The sequence below is a fragment of the Octopus sinensis genome, linkage group LG18 (assembly GCF_006345805.1).
Source record: "Octopus sinensis linkage group LG18, ASM634580v1, whole genome shotgun sequence".
NCBI classification, from domain to species: Eukaryota; Metazoa; Mollusca; class Cephalopoda; order Octopoda; family Octopodidae; genus Octopus; species Octopus sinensis.
In genome coordinates, this window is record NC_043014.1 from 13,596,658 (window position 1) to 13,610,960 (window position 14,303).

The window sequence follows — 14,303 nt, forward strand, 5'->3', positions numbered from 1 at the left end:
TACCAGTCTATGTTGTGGGGTACGTTCTTCACCTGGGAAGGTTTTGGCATTTATAAGCAGCCATCTCTCCCTTTGGCTGGTATGTTGGCCCGATTGGTAAGTGACTAGGTGGCTGGTAGGTTTCCTGAAGTTAGTGTTGCAAATCATAAGATTATTTGCATCGCAGAACTCCAGCAGCCTGGTTCCCTCCTCGTTGCGGGAGCCATAGCCATAGCCTCCATGTACGCCATGGAAGCCCCCAGCATGTCGTCCAACGTGACCATTGAAGTCACCAGCCACAAAGATAAGGTCTCTGTCGTTCGTCAATGAGGTAGTCTGCAGTAGAGTGTCATAGAATCGGTCTTTCTGTCCATCGGGTAGCCCCGACTGAGGAGCATAGGCTGATATAATGGTTGCTAAACTATGATGAAGCACTAATATAATCTTAAGTATTCTGTCACTTACTCTGATTACCTCAATTACTTTATCTACCCATTTCTCAGCGATAAGTATACTCACGCCACCAACCCCGTCAGTGTTCCCTGCCCAGAAAATCTTGTACCTGCGTTCCTTGCTGTACCTGTAAATAAATAAATATATGGAGTTTAATGCAGATATATATCAAATACTTTTACTTTCGACACGTTTTGAAGATTTCACTGATTTTATTCAAAAGAATATGTGTGTGTGTGTGTATATATGTGTATATATGTATGTATATATTCAACAACAATTGAGGAACGGCCTCAATAGGCCATCGACCCACTAGAAAGAGCAACCAGGACTCAAACCGCCAAGTAGTAGTAATTCAGAAATTAAAGGGAAATTAAAAAACATTTACCCTATTCATCTTTAGACAATGCATTGTTTCGACGTTTTTAATGGCAAACCAGCCTAATTAAATTAAATTAAACTTAATCAAGTCAATCTACCAAAGGCTACGTCTCATCGGTAAAGGAGCCAGGAGGGACAGATATACACGAGGCGGTAATATCTAGGCTGGTTTGCCATTAAAAACGTTGAAACAATGCATTGTCTAAAGATGAATAGGGTATATGTTTTTTAATTTTCCTTTAATTTCTGAATTACTACTACTTGGCAGTTTGAGTCCTGGCTGCTCTTTCTAGTGGGTCGAATGGCCTATTGAGGCCGTTCCTCAATTGTTGTTGAATTTATATATATAGTCTCTTACTATTTTATCTTTCTCACTAGACCGCTGGTGGCGAAAAAATTTCTATTAAATTTTTTGCTACCCTATATTGATTAATTTATGTATGTATATATATATATGTGTGTGTATATATATGTATATATGTATGTATGTATATATATGTATGTATGTATATATGTGTGTATATATAAGTGTGTGTGTGTATATGTATATATATATATGTGTGTATATATATATATATAATATATATATATATATATGTGTATATATATGTGTATATAACTCCAAGAAAGTTACAGGTTGTGAATCCAAACAACCAAGGGATAATATCTATCCAATATACTGCTTGTAGAATACCCAATTATTAATACACAAGTGTTTTTTCATTGCATTGCAATTACATTACTGAGTGTACTAAATGGGTGAAGGTAAAGAGATATTTTACCATTAATTTATATAGCAATAAGAAAATAGAGGGGATCAATAGGTGGTTCATCAACTTTTAGACATTATATTATGTTAACTTATTTATTTATTTACTAAACTGACAATTGCAAAAATATACATACATGTATCATGTTATGCTTTACATATAAGATATAAAATATATTAAAATATAAGGATACCAGTAATTATTACAATATAACATACATGAATATAAATTGGGAAAATAACTTACAGCTGTTTCAGCCTAGAGGCAAAAATACCTCATTCTACCTTTATTACTCAACTAGACTGAAGTAGATGAAATTGAGGTACTTGGGTGTTTCTGTAGGCTTCGTCAGAGATTATAAAGTACATAATGTTAAGTTATAAATATAAAATAAATAAAAATACACACACATTTAAATACTTACATATATAGTTATACATATGCATACATATATAAATATACATAAATACTTATATATATACTTAATTGAACATACATATTTACATTTATAAGCATACACAATAATCAGTTATTACTAATATTATTAATATTAGATGCATTCTATTATTCATATTAGATATAATATATAATATGAAATATAAACAGATATTTTTCAAAGTTATAAGAATAGTAATTTTACGATTAATATATCTTACTTATTACAGTTATGTCAGAACAAAACTGCATACACATGAGGAACATATATATTTTTCACATATATACGTGTGTGTGTGTGTATATATATATATATATATATATATATATATATTTACACACACACACACACACACACACATATATATAGGGAGAGTTTATGAAAAGACAAAGATAGGTGGTGTACAAAACAAACAGATGTATTAGTATAACGCTCAGGAATAGAAAAAGTCTTTTACGTTTCGAGCCTATGCTCTTCTACAGAAAGGGACACAGAAAAAACAAGGAGAGAAAAAATGTGTGTAGTGGCTAACAGTCTATCATGGCGATACCAAGTAAGTTAGGGGTTGTGGATCCAACCCACTAAGGAATAATACTTATCCAATTATCCCTTAGTGGGTCGGATCCACAACTCTTAACTTACTTGGTATATATATATATATATATATATATATATATATATATATATATTTATATTATCCTACAGCTGATAAACCAACTAATGTGTTCCTCCATTTTCTTATTTGTAATTATATATATATAGAGGAGAACTAGAGAAGTTTCAGGTATGGAAACAAGGTTTAGAATCGAAGGGCCTTAGAATCAACCTAGCCAAAACCAAAGTCCTAATAAGTAGGAAGGTAGACCAATCACAAACGCCTTCAGGTAGATGGCCCTGCTCGATCTGTAGAAAAGGTGTAGGTAGAAACTCTATAAGATGCACCAAGTGTAAGCTATGGACACATAAGAGGTGCAGCAATGTCAAAGGAAGGCTAACTAGGAAGATGGTTTTTGTATGTGGCAGATGCTCAGGAACAATTAACACTGAAAATGCTCTGAGACCAACTTCCGTCACTTTCCAGGGAGAAAAGCTAGAAGTAGTTGATAGTTTCCGTTACCTAGGTGACCAAGTCAGTAGCGGGGGCGGGTGCGCTGAAAGTATAACTGCTAGAGTAAGAATAGCCTGGGCAAAGTTTAGAGAGCTCTTACCCCTGCTGGTGACAAAAGGCCTCTCGCTCAAAATAAAAGGCAGACTGTATGATGCATGTGTACGTACAGCCATGCTACATGGTAGTGAAACTTGGGCTGTGACTGCTGAGGATTTGCGTAAGCTCGCAAGAAATGAAGCTAGTATGCTCCGATGGATGTGTAACGTCAGTGTTCATAATCGACAGAGTGTAAGTACCTTGAGAGAAAAGTTGAACCTAAGAAGCATCAGTTGTTGTGTGCAAGAGAGACGTATGCACTGGTATGGTCATGTGATGAGAATGGCTGAAGATAGTTGTGTGCGAAAGTGCCACACCCTGGCAGTTGGGGGGACCTGTGGAAGAGGTAGACCCAGGAAAACCTGGGTCGAGGTGGTGAAGCACGACCTTCGAACTTTAGGTCTCACCAAGGAAATGACCAGTGACCGAGACCTTTGGAAGTATGCTGTGCGTGAGAAAACCCGGCAAGACCAGTGAGAACAGTCAAAATCAAAATCAAACCAAATAGAGGTCAATCAACATCAGGGCCCCCGTGCAGGTGACACGTAAAAGCACCATCCGTTCGTAGCCGTTTGCCAGCCCTGTCTGGCCCCCGTGTCGGTGGCACGTAAGAGCACCATCCGTTTGTGTTCGTTGCCAGCCTGGCCTGGCCCCCGTGCCGGTGACACGTAAAAGCACCATCCGTTTGTGGCCGTTTGCCAGCTCTGTCTGGCCCCCGTGCCGGTGACACGTAAAAGCACCATCCATTCGTGGCCGTTTGCCAGCCCTGTCTGGCCCCCATGTCGTTGACATGTAAAAGCACCATCCGTTCGTAGCCGTTTGCCAGCCCTGTCTGGCCCCCATGTCGGTGACATGTAAAAGCACCATCCGTTCGTGTCCGTTGCCAGCCTCGCCTGGCCCCCGTGCCGGTGACACATAAAAGCACCATCCGTTCATGGCCGTTTGCCAGCCCTGTCTGGCCCCCGTGTTGGTGGCATGTAAAAGCACCATCCGTTCGTGTCCGTTGCCAGCCTCGCCTGGCCCCCGTGCCGGTGACACGTAAAAGCACCATCCGTTTCGTGGCCGTTTGCCAGCTCTGTCTGGCCCCCGTGTTGGTGGCACGTAAAAGCACCATCCGTTCGTGTCCGTTGCCAGCCTCGCCTGGCCCCGTGCCGGTGACACGTAAAAGCACCATCCGTTCGTGGCCGTTTGCCAGTTCTGTCTGGCACCTGTGCGGGTGGCACCTGTGCGGGTGGCACGTAAAAAGCACCCACTACACTCACGGAGTGGTTGGCGTTAGGAAGGGCATTCAGCCGTAGAAACACTGCCAGATCTGACTAGGCTTGATGAAGCCTTCCAGCTTCACAGACCCCAGTTGAACCGTCCAACCCATGCTAGCATGGAGAACGGACGCTAAATGATGATGATGATGATGATGATATATTAGTGATAATTTACAAAAAAACAAGAGGTGAAGACAGGTGGTGTAGACAACAAACAGATGTATTAGTTTAACGCTTGGGAAGTGAGAACGTCTTTTACGTTTTGAGCCTACGCTCTTCCACAGAAATAAACAGTGAGAGAAAATAGAAAAGGGTTTAGTGGCTAGTGATCTATTATGGCGAATACCAGACAGAGTGGTCATATATAAGAAAGAATTTAATCCAGTTTAGGAAGAGAGATTGCCAGTATTACTTGCGTATTTACATTCCTGAGTTGATGGAATGTAGAAAGATAAAGTGTGTTTAAGGCGTTTTTGGAATGTGAAATATCAAAGCTGGTATGTGTCTTGTGCTTGATTGACTTGAAGAAGGTTAGATGTTAATGTGTAGGTGTGACTCTGTGTGTGTGTGTGTGTGTGTGTATATCAGTGCTTGTGTGTGTGTGTGGAGGTTTGTATGTGCATGTGTGTGGGTGCATTGGTGTAGCTGTGTATGTATGTGTGTGCTAGTGTAGGAGTGTGTGTGTGTGTGTGTGTATGTATATATATATATATATATATATATATATATATATATATGTTCCCTCTCTCGGAGAGGCACAAGCACCTACACACACACATACACATGCGGCAGTATCTTCCGCCTACCAAATTCAATCACAAAGCTTCAGTTGGCCCGGGCCTATAGCAGAAGTCACTTGCCCAAAGTTCCACATGTTGGGATTGAACCCGAAACCATGTAGCTGGGAGGCAAGCTTCCTAACCACACAGCCATGCCCATATATATATATATATATGTACATACTTGTGAGGGTGTGGTATGTGATGTGTTTGAGGAGCAAGATGACGTGTGTGTTGGTGTTTCTGTTTGTGTGTGTATGCATGTATGTATATGTGTGTAAGGATGTTTTTGGGTGTGTATGTTTGTGTGTGTGTGTCTCTTTCTTTCACTTTGTCTCTCAAAACCACTTGACAACAGGTGTTGATGCTTTCATTTTGCCATAACTTAGTGGTTCGGCAAAAGAGACTAATAGAATAAGTACCAGGTATAAAAGAGAAAAGGAAACAAGTACTGGGGTCAATTCATTTAATAAAAAATTCTCCAAGGCGGTGCTCCAGCATGGCCACCGCATAATGACTTAAGCAAGTAAAAGATATATATTCAGAGAGAGAGAACTGGCACTCTGTCACAGTGTCAAGGATTCCACTTGATCTGATCAGCAGAACAGCCTGCTTACAAAATTAAAGTGCAAGTGGCTGAGCGCTCCACAGACACACATACACTTAATGTAGTTCTTGGGGAGATCCAGCATTATGCAGAATGTGATAAGGCTGGCTCTTTAAAGTTCAGGTACAACTTGTTTTTGCCTGCTGAGTTAATGGGTACAATGTGAATAAAGTGTCTTACTCAAGGACACAGCACACCGCCAGGAATTGAACTGACAACCTTATGATTGTGAGCCAAATACCCTAAGCACTAAGCCACGCACCTTCTCCCATCCCCACACATGCACTCATGATTGACCCACATTGAAGATTAGTTTGATTGTTCAGTGAACTGACAGCACACAATGACCTGATAAACAATAAACAACACACCCACATTCACCAAGGTGTACAATTCATGTGAACATGAGAATGACATGCTTCCAGCATGTGATCTAGCTAAGAAATCAGGACAATTTCTAATTTGCGCCTATGCTAAGCTACAAACAATGTGTGCGGCAACTTGAAGATCCACACACCACACGAGATAGACTGGCGGTTGCACTGGCGCGAAAGCTACATTGTTAACCTCATCCCGTAAACGGTGGCTTTTAATGGGTGGAGAGCTGAACCATCCTGGGGTACAGAGGATTCACAATCTAGACTAGGGTCTGAAAGTTTACCACACCATAGTGGGTTACACCATGGTTCCTCTGCTTTGTGGCAGAAGTAGGAAGAAAGAGTGAGAGAAAGTTGTGGTGAGTGCAGTGTCTGAATTCAGACCATGGCAGGGTTCATTTTCTCTTTCAAGTTGTCGGGGTCAGCATAGTAAATCAACATTTGTACCTGAACAGTAGAAATGTTGATTTAATAAATAATACTCTGTTCTCTGATTTTGGGGATTTTTTGCCTATGTTAGAAATTCGAACTCATTTTAATCTTATTATGGGTCAGCATCATTGTCTCAGAGGAGTGACAGTACCACACCAAGTGCTTTATATTGCATGGTCATTCCTTATCTGTTGTTATGTGAAAGTGCAAACATCATTGGATGACGCCATCACTGGGTGTATGATGAAAAAATTTGTGGTATTGTGATGTACGTCATAAGATATAAAGCTTGTTGACGCAACTAGAAAAACAGAACACAAAATATAAATATATATCTTTTATATTATATCATTTACTTGTTTCACTCATTAGACTGTGGCCATGCTGGAGCACTGACTTGGAGAATTCTTTTTAGTTGTATGAATTGGCCCCAGTCCTTTTTTTCCTTAAAGTCTTTTATTGATCTCGGGTCTTTTCTGTGGCTGCCAATTTTGAATGTCTGCAATTTCTGCTCACTGCTATCAAGGCAAAGATGGCTGATCCGCAAGTATGAGCCCCGTGAATCAGAGCGGCTGTTCCAGTGCATTTCCCTGGGGCCGTGAAGCAGTCTGCTTTTTATAGGAAATTATGCGATAATGATGAAATACATAGAAATATAAATAAATTTTTACAATTCATTATAATAATCCTGTCTATTATAGGCACAAGGCCCAAAATTTTGGCGGGAGAGGGTTAGGTGATTACATCGACCCCAGTGTTTTACTAGTACTCAATTTATTGACCTGGAAAGGATAAAAGGCCAAGTCAACCTCAGCAGAATTTGAACTCACAACATACTGACAAACAAAATGCTACTAAAGGTTTTGCCTGGCTTGCTGCCTTACTTCATTATAATAATAACATTAAACTTCATCCTGTTTTGATCAACACCAATAATGACAGCAACAGCGTCATGTGGAGCAACAATGGCCCAGTGGTTAGGGCAGCGGACTCGCGGTCGTAAGAACATGGTTTCGATTCCCAGACCGAGCATTGTGTTTATAGAGCAAAAACACCTAAGCTCCATGAGGTTGCAGTGGGAGCGTGGGGGGTGATAGTGAACCCTGCTGTATTCTTTCACCACAACTTTCTCTCACTCTTTCTTCCTACTTCTGCCACAAAGCAGAGGGACCATGGCGTAACCCACTATGGTGTGGTAAACTTTCAGACCCTAGTCTAGATTGCGAATCCTCTGTACCCCAGGATGGTTCACCTTTCCACCCGTTAAAAGCCACCGTTTACGGAATGAGGATAGCAACAGAACTTTCGCGCCCGTGCGACCCCCAGTCTATCAGCATTTCAATCAAAATGAAAACCAAATTTTTATCCTAAATTGTATTTACGTCATCAGTTTCACACACACATACATAAATATTGGCTCTCAATCGTTCTTTGTCTCAGATTTGTCAATGTTTACAGCTGGTTGTTCATAAATATCTGTAAAATATTTTTATTTAATTTTGTTTTCGTTATGTGTTGAGGACGACATTTGCTTTGAAGTTGGTGGAAAGTGAAACCAGTACGTGCACACATGCACATACACACGTCAAGCACATTTTAACTTATGTGTTCATGACTTCAATAGTAAAACACACTGGCGCAATGTATGTAAATAGACACCCTTTTAATCATTAAAGTTTATTTAAATCTGAAATTATGCATTCAAATTATTTATTCTTATGATGTGAATATCTTATATTTAGTAGACATGCCTTTTGCATTTTTCAATGCAAGGACCCTATTAGGCATGCTACTGATCAGATGATGAATATTCTCTTGAGGATTTTCTTGCCATGTTTCATGCAGTAATCTCAAAAGATCTGGCTTTGAGAATGATTTCTTGTTCTTTTTACGAAATGGCCTGTCTATTATGCCCCAGGGGTGTTCAGTAGGGTTAGTATCTGGTGACTGGCTTGGCCATGGAAGCGTTTTATGCAATTCTCTTCCATCCGATCTTGGGTTTTTTTAGCCATGTGACAAGGAGCCTCATCTTCCATAAATAATGAGTCTTCTTTAATCATTTCACCAGTGGAGAAGATTGGAAAGAACCCTTCCTGTAATATTGACATATTTATCTGAGTTCATGTTTCCCTCATACTCCACCAGCTCTGATCGATCATTGCTCCAAATCATTCCCCAGAATAACCACCATGTTTCATTGCTGGCTGCAATCTTTTTAAGTCAAATTCTTGATCACAGAACCTCCAGACCCTCACTTGACCACTGTCAGAAAATACAGCAAATCTGGACTCATCAGAGAATATGACACTATCCCAAAATGTTAGCGACCTCTCCACCATCTCACTGGCTCAATCTTTTCTCCACTTGATATTGGCTAGTTGAAGAAGTGGCTTCCTTCTTGCTACTCTGCCATAGTAGCCAGGTTTGTGGAGATACCTGACAGCTGTTCTGGGACTGACATCAACTCTTCTCCATTATGTCGGAGTTTACTCACTTTTACCCAATCAGAAAACAGGATTTGAAAACTGGTATTTTGTGCATGATAGAAAATCTCACATTATGATGACAAATTTTTATGTAAACAAAATGAAAGCAAAAGTTTGAGAATGCACTCTAGGAGTTTGAAATTTGTCATCATAATGTTGGGATCATTCAAAGTCGATGGAACTCATGGAAGACTCAAGAAGACATGGGATGAGGTACTGAAGCACAACCTCAGGACACTGAACCTTATGGAGGAGATGACAAAGGACCAAGATATCTGGTGCCTTGCTGTACTCAAGACCACCTGGCATCCACAGCAGAAGAGTTGATGCTGCTCCTCCTGATGAAAAAGATTGGCCCGGTAAAACCCTGGGCTGGTGCCACATAAAACGTACTTATGCTGGTGCCATGTAAAAGCATTCATGGCAGTGCCGCGTTAGAAGCACTCAGCATACATTGTAAAGTAATTGTTGTTAGGAAGGACATCCAGCTATAAGAACCAAGCCAAATCAGATTGGGACCTGGTGCAGCTCTCTTGCTTATCAGCTTTGGTCAAAACATCCAGCTCATGCCAGCATGGAAAACAGATGTTAAAGGATGATATAAGGAATTATATTTATATAAAGTAGTTGTATACTGTCAACTTAATGTGACGGTCCCATGAAGGAAATCACACCACTGCTATTTAGCTTCCTGTCAGCCGTGACATTTCCTGTGTCCTTATGTTTACAAGGGGGACCCAAGCACCTCGACCCAGCTTATATCTGAGATATTTAGAAATGTAATATTTCTATATTTATATTTATATTCATAAAATGTATTTCCCATATTGTAATGAAATGTGTGACGCAGAAACAGTTGAGAGTTAGTGACAGGAAGGGCATCTGGTCATAGATCTCCCCTAACAAATTTCATCCAACTCCTACCAGCATGAAAAAGTGGATGTTGATAATGATTGATGATGATGGAGAAGGATGACAACAATGATGAATCATGTTTTCAGGTTTGATCTGACTGCGTGACACCTTAGGCAGATGCCTTGTGAATGAAATCTTGGCCAGAAGAAACTACAGATGCCTATGGTGTGTGTGTGTCCCTCTCCCTCCCTCTCTCTCTCTCTCTCTCTCCCTCTACATGTCTTCCTTCACATTGACATCACTTGGGCAGTGGTGCTGTTTATGTCCTGCAGCTTGGCAGTCCAACATCAAAAGACCTATGGAATAGAAGTACCTTACATGAAAACAACATAAATGTTGGCTTCAGGAAGACCATCTGGCTGTAAAATCTTACTTCAAAAAATTTTGTGTAACCCATGCCAGCATGGAAAAATATAATAAGCTCGCAGAAAACAATAACAGATGTTGAATATCATTTCCATTAAAACCTTGAATGCTAATTTATTTTACTTGGTTGCATTTTTGTCTGTCTTTACATTCTCAGTTTGAATACTGCCAAAGTTTATTTTGCCTTTCCTTCTTTCGAGGCCAATAAAATAAGAACCTGTTGATTGCTGGGGGTCGATGTAATCAGCTTTGAAGAAATGATAGCATCACAACCTTCACTGCTACCACCCTCACCACAACCCTCACTGTGAACATTACTATAGTGATTACAGTAGAAAAGTCAGTGCCACCACAACCCTTACCACCACCATTAGCATTGCTGTAACCATTATTACAGTTATTCTGGGCAAAGTACCAAAAAGCAAAAAGTAAGGTTTATGGGGAAAAAAAAAAAAAGGTCGTTAAATTAAAATGTCATTAATTTCTTTTTTGTTTCAGAACGTCTTATCAAAGCTTACTTCTTGATTGTCCGTAAGAGTATACAAGACAGTGTACCGAAAGCTATTATGCACTTTTTAGTTAATTACGTCAAGGACAACTTACAGAGTGAGCTCGTTAGTCAATTATACAAGAAGGAAGAGATCGACACCTTACTGGATGAGTCCGAACACATTGCTACCCGGAGAAAAGAAGGTCACGAAATGTTACAAGTGGGTATTCCTCTCTTTCTTTCCTTTATTTATTCATTTTTTTTTTCATTTATTCTTGTTTTATTCTTAACCGGAGAGAAATTCAAAGTGGCAATTGTTAAAAGTTTCTTGACTAAGATCCAGGGCAGATGTGAGAATATGCATTTGGAATGTTTGTGGGTGTTTTTTCTTGATTATCCTTAGGCTGTGTTTCATAAACATTTTTGTGGTGGAATTAAAATATTTGAAATATATTTTGAATATGTTCAGATACTTGGAATTTGATTTTATTTAACACCAGACATGGTAAGCTGTTTTCTAGAATATTCCATGATGTCTGTTTTCTTTGTCTCAGTATCCATTCATTCATTTTCTTCCCTTGCTTTCCTGGAAGTTAGGAAAGGTAGTTGGGGTAAAATTCTCAGACACTTCCTCCGTAGAGTCCTATCAGAAGCAGCCACCATTACACTTTCCAACTGGATTCCCAAGTCTGACCAATTGGAACTATAGATATTAGGTCTCCGGTTGGCTTGGCTTGAAGAGTCCATCTTGCATTTTTTTTTCCTGCAGCATTCTAATTTCATGTCCATTGTACTGAAGCTGTGACCTCTCAATGCAGAGAATTAGCAGCTTGACCTAGAGAAACCACCAAAAGCTGCAATAGGAAAAGGGGTTCAAAAATAATAAAAAAACAATACCAGTTGTCCATCATGTTGATTATTAAGGATCCATTTGAAAGATATATTGCTATCTCCACCCACTGCTGGTACAAGCAGCAATAAGCCTTCAGCTTATTATGAGAGGTTCTGAGTAGGAACATAAAAGATGCATACACTTCAACATCTATTCTTCAAAAAAAAAAATTTGATATATTCATATATATATGTGGTTATATTGGTGAAGGTACGTGGCTCAGTGGTTAGTGTCGGGCTCACAGTCATGAAGTAGTGAGTTCGATTCCTGGACTGGGCTGTATGTTATGTTCTTGAGCAAGACACTTTATTTCACGTTACTCCAGTTCATTCAGCTGTAGAAATAAGTTGGAATGTCACTGGTGACAAGTTGTATTGGCCTTTACTTTTCCCTTGGATAACATCGGTAGCACGGAGAGGGGAGGCTGGTATGCATAGGTGACTGCTGGTCTTACATTAACAACCTTGCCCGGACTTGTGCCTCGGAGCAATCCCACGGTCATTCATGACTGAAGGGTGTCTTTATTCTGTTTATATTGGTGATGAGGACACATTGTCTAGCAGTTATAGTGTTGCACTCATGATAAGATTGTGGTTTCTGTTCCTAAACTAGGTGGTGCATTACGTTCTTGAGCAAAACACTTCATCTTATGTTGCTCTGCGATCACTTCGAATAAATACACATTTTCATTTACTTTATGGCACAGCCTTGAAAACACAATTATGCACGTGTAATGGGTAGCATGCCACAGAACAGGAATTAGAAAATGACTAGTCAAGGACCAGATAGTTATGCATATGATAAAGTGTGATAAATTGCTCTTTTACTTCTTATAATGGATCAAAATAATTTCAATTTACTGACCCATCCTACACGAGCCCTGTAAAATGCACCCAGTATACTCTGTAAAGTGATTGGCATTGGAAAGGACATCCAGCCATAGAAACCATGCTCTAAAAACAACTGGAGCCTGGACAGATTTCCTGTCTGCCATCTCTTGTCAAATCATCCAACCCATGCCAGCATGCAACCGTCCAGGCAACGTTGATTTGATGGAGGGCAGTGAGCTAATGTACAGCACATAGATTGGATCACTATAAACCAGTCATTTGTGCAGACCATTCAGCAAAAGCTGAACGCTCGTATGTTGTCTTTGATGGGTGAGTCCATCATATGGTTATGCAAAGATGGGAGAGTACAAAGTTTAGTGGACATCATATCTGAGAAAAGCTCCTCAATCAATTTCACAATAGCTTTCTTCTAGCTGTTGAAGTCTTTTCATCTCTTTGAACCTCGCTTTGGGAACTTTTCGCAGTGGAACTAAAAGTCTGTTGATTCTGCCAGCTTGCCGCTAGAGGGTTCAAGTACTGGTCAAATACTGTGGTTGATTTCATTGACTTACCTTATCTCCTAATTTGTTACCTTGTGCCAATGTTAGAAATTATGACTTTATTTATTTATTATTATTATTATTATTATATATATTTTTTTTTGCTAATTTCAGGCTTTACAACGTGCTAGCCAGATCATTAGTGAAATCCGTGAGATTCACCTATGGTGACCAGCTGCCTTCTTATAGTTGCACAATCCTTTACAGTCTATCAGGAGTAACATGGGGACAGGCTGGCTGCTGTTGCCGCTTTCATCACACCACCAAAGTCGAGCTTCGGAGTCTATTGTCGGTTCTTTACTTCATCAGCCTCACTTTCGTCTTCTGCTCTCCGAAAAAATGTTTTTCTCTTCCTCTCTCTCTCTCTTGCTCTTTTTTCTCTTTCTTTCTTTTTTTTTTTTTGTACTCTGTACTGACAAAACGTTGTCTTGTGCTCACTAACTCCGTAATGGATGCAGGATCCTCATTGACCAGCCGAGTGACAGACCCAATCAGTGTCCAGTTTCAGGGAAAAAAAAAAACAAAGAATAAACAAAAACATCTGCTTTCCTTACTGTTGGTATAAACTGCAGTTTTCTGCTGCCAGCAACAACTGACAAGAGGACACATGCAACAGTAGCAACAACAATGTATAACACATTCTTCCCGCCCACCCACCCATCCTCACCCACCAGAAAATACAAAAAAAAATAAAGATGAAATAGATTTTTTTTTTTTTTCAAAATTTTTTTCAGGGTGACATTCCTAATGAAACATTAATGTTGTTTTTTTGTTGTTTTTTTTTACTTGTTTCTTTGTTTTAGTCAAAAACAAACATTCTTTTACACCCACCAAAATTCAATAAAGGTACATCGTCTATCTAGCTACTGTAGGTAGGTAGATAGAGAAATAGATATATCGGATAGATATTTCTTTTTAATATTTCCCTCCCCCCTCTCCAATCACCCCCCCCACCTACATTCTGTAAAAAAAAATAAGAAAAAAAAAGCAACAAAAAGACAACAGTTCTGTTATCCTATCAACTAGCAATATATTATGGCATGTAATTTAATCAAATGAACTTGAATTGATTCTTGTTGTTAAA

General features: G+C 39.5%; 1 protein-coding gene and 1 long non-coding RNA gene across 5 annotated transcripts in view; one reads left to right on the forward strand and one right to left on the reverse strand.

The window, feature by feature from the left end:
• LOC118766880 overlaps positions 1-3,074 on the reverse strand; it is an 8,056-nt gene extending 4,982 nt beyond the window's left edge. The window contains exons 1-2 of the long non-coding RNA XR_005002791.1: positions 3,064-3,074; positions 454-461 (exon numbers count right to left, since the gene is read on the reverse strand). This is a non-coding gene — a long non-coding RNA (uncharacterized LOC118766880). The remainder of the gene's footprint in view (positions 1-453; positions 462-3,063) is intronic.
• LOC115221341 (dynamin-1-like protein) overlaps positions 1-14,303 on the forward strand; it is a 162,579-nt gene extending 148,276 nt beyond the window's left edge. For all 4 annotated transcript variants that reach the window (XM_029791516.2, XM_029791518.2, XM_029791517.2 and 1 more), the window contains 2 exons: positions 10,946-11,157; positions 13,334-14,303. In XM_029791516.2, the coding sequence (XP_029647376.1) occupies positions 10,946-11,157; positions 13,334-13,390 (269 nt within the window). In that variant the 3' untranslated portion in view covers positions 13,391-14,303. The remainder of the gene's footprint in view (positions 1-10,945; positions 11,158-13,333) is intronic.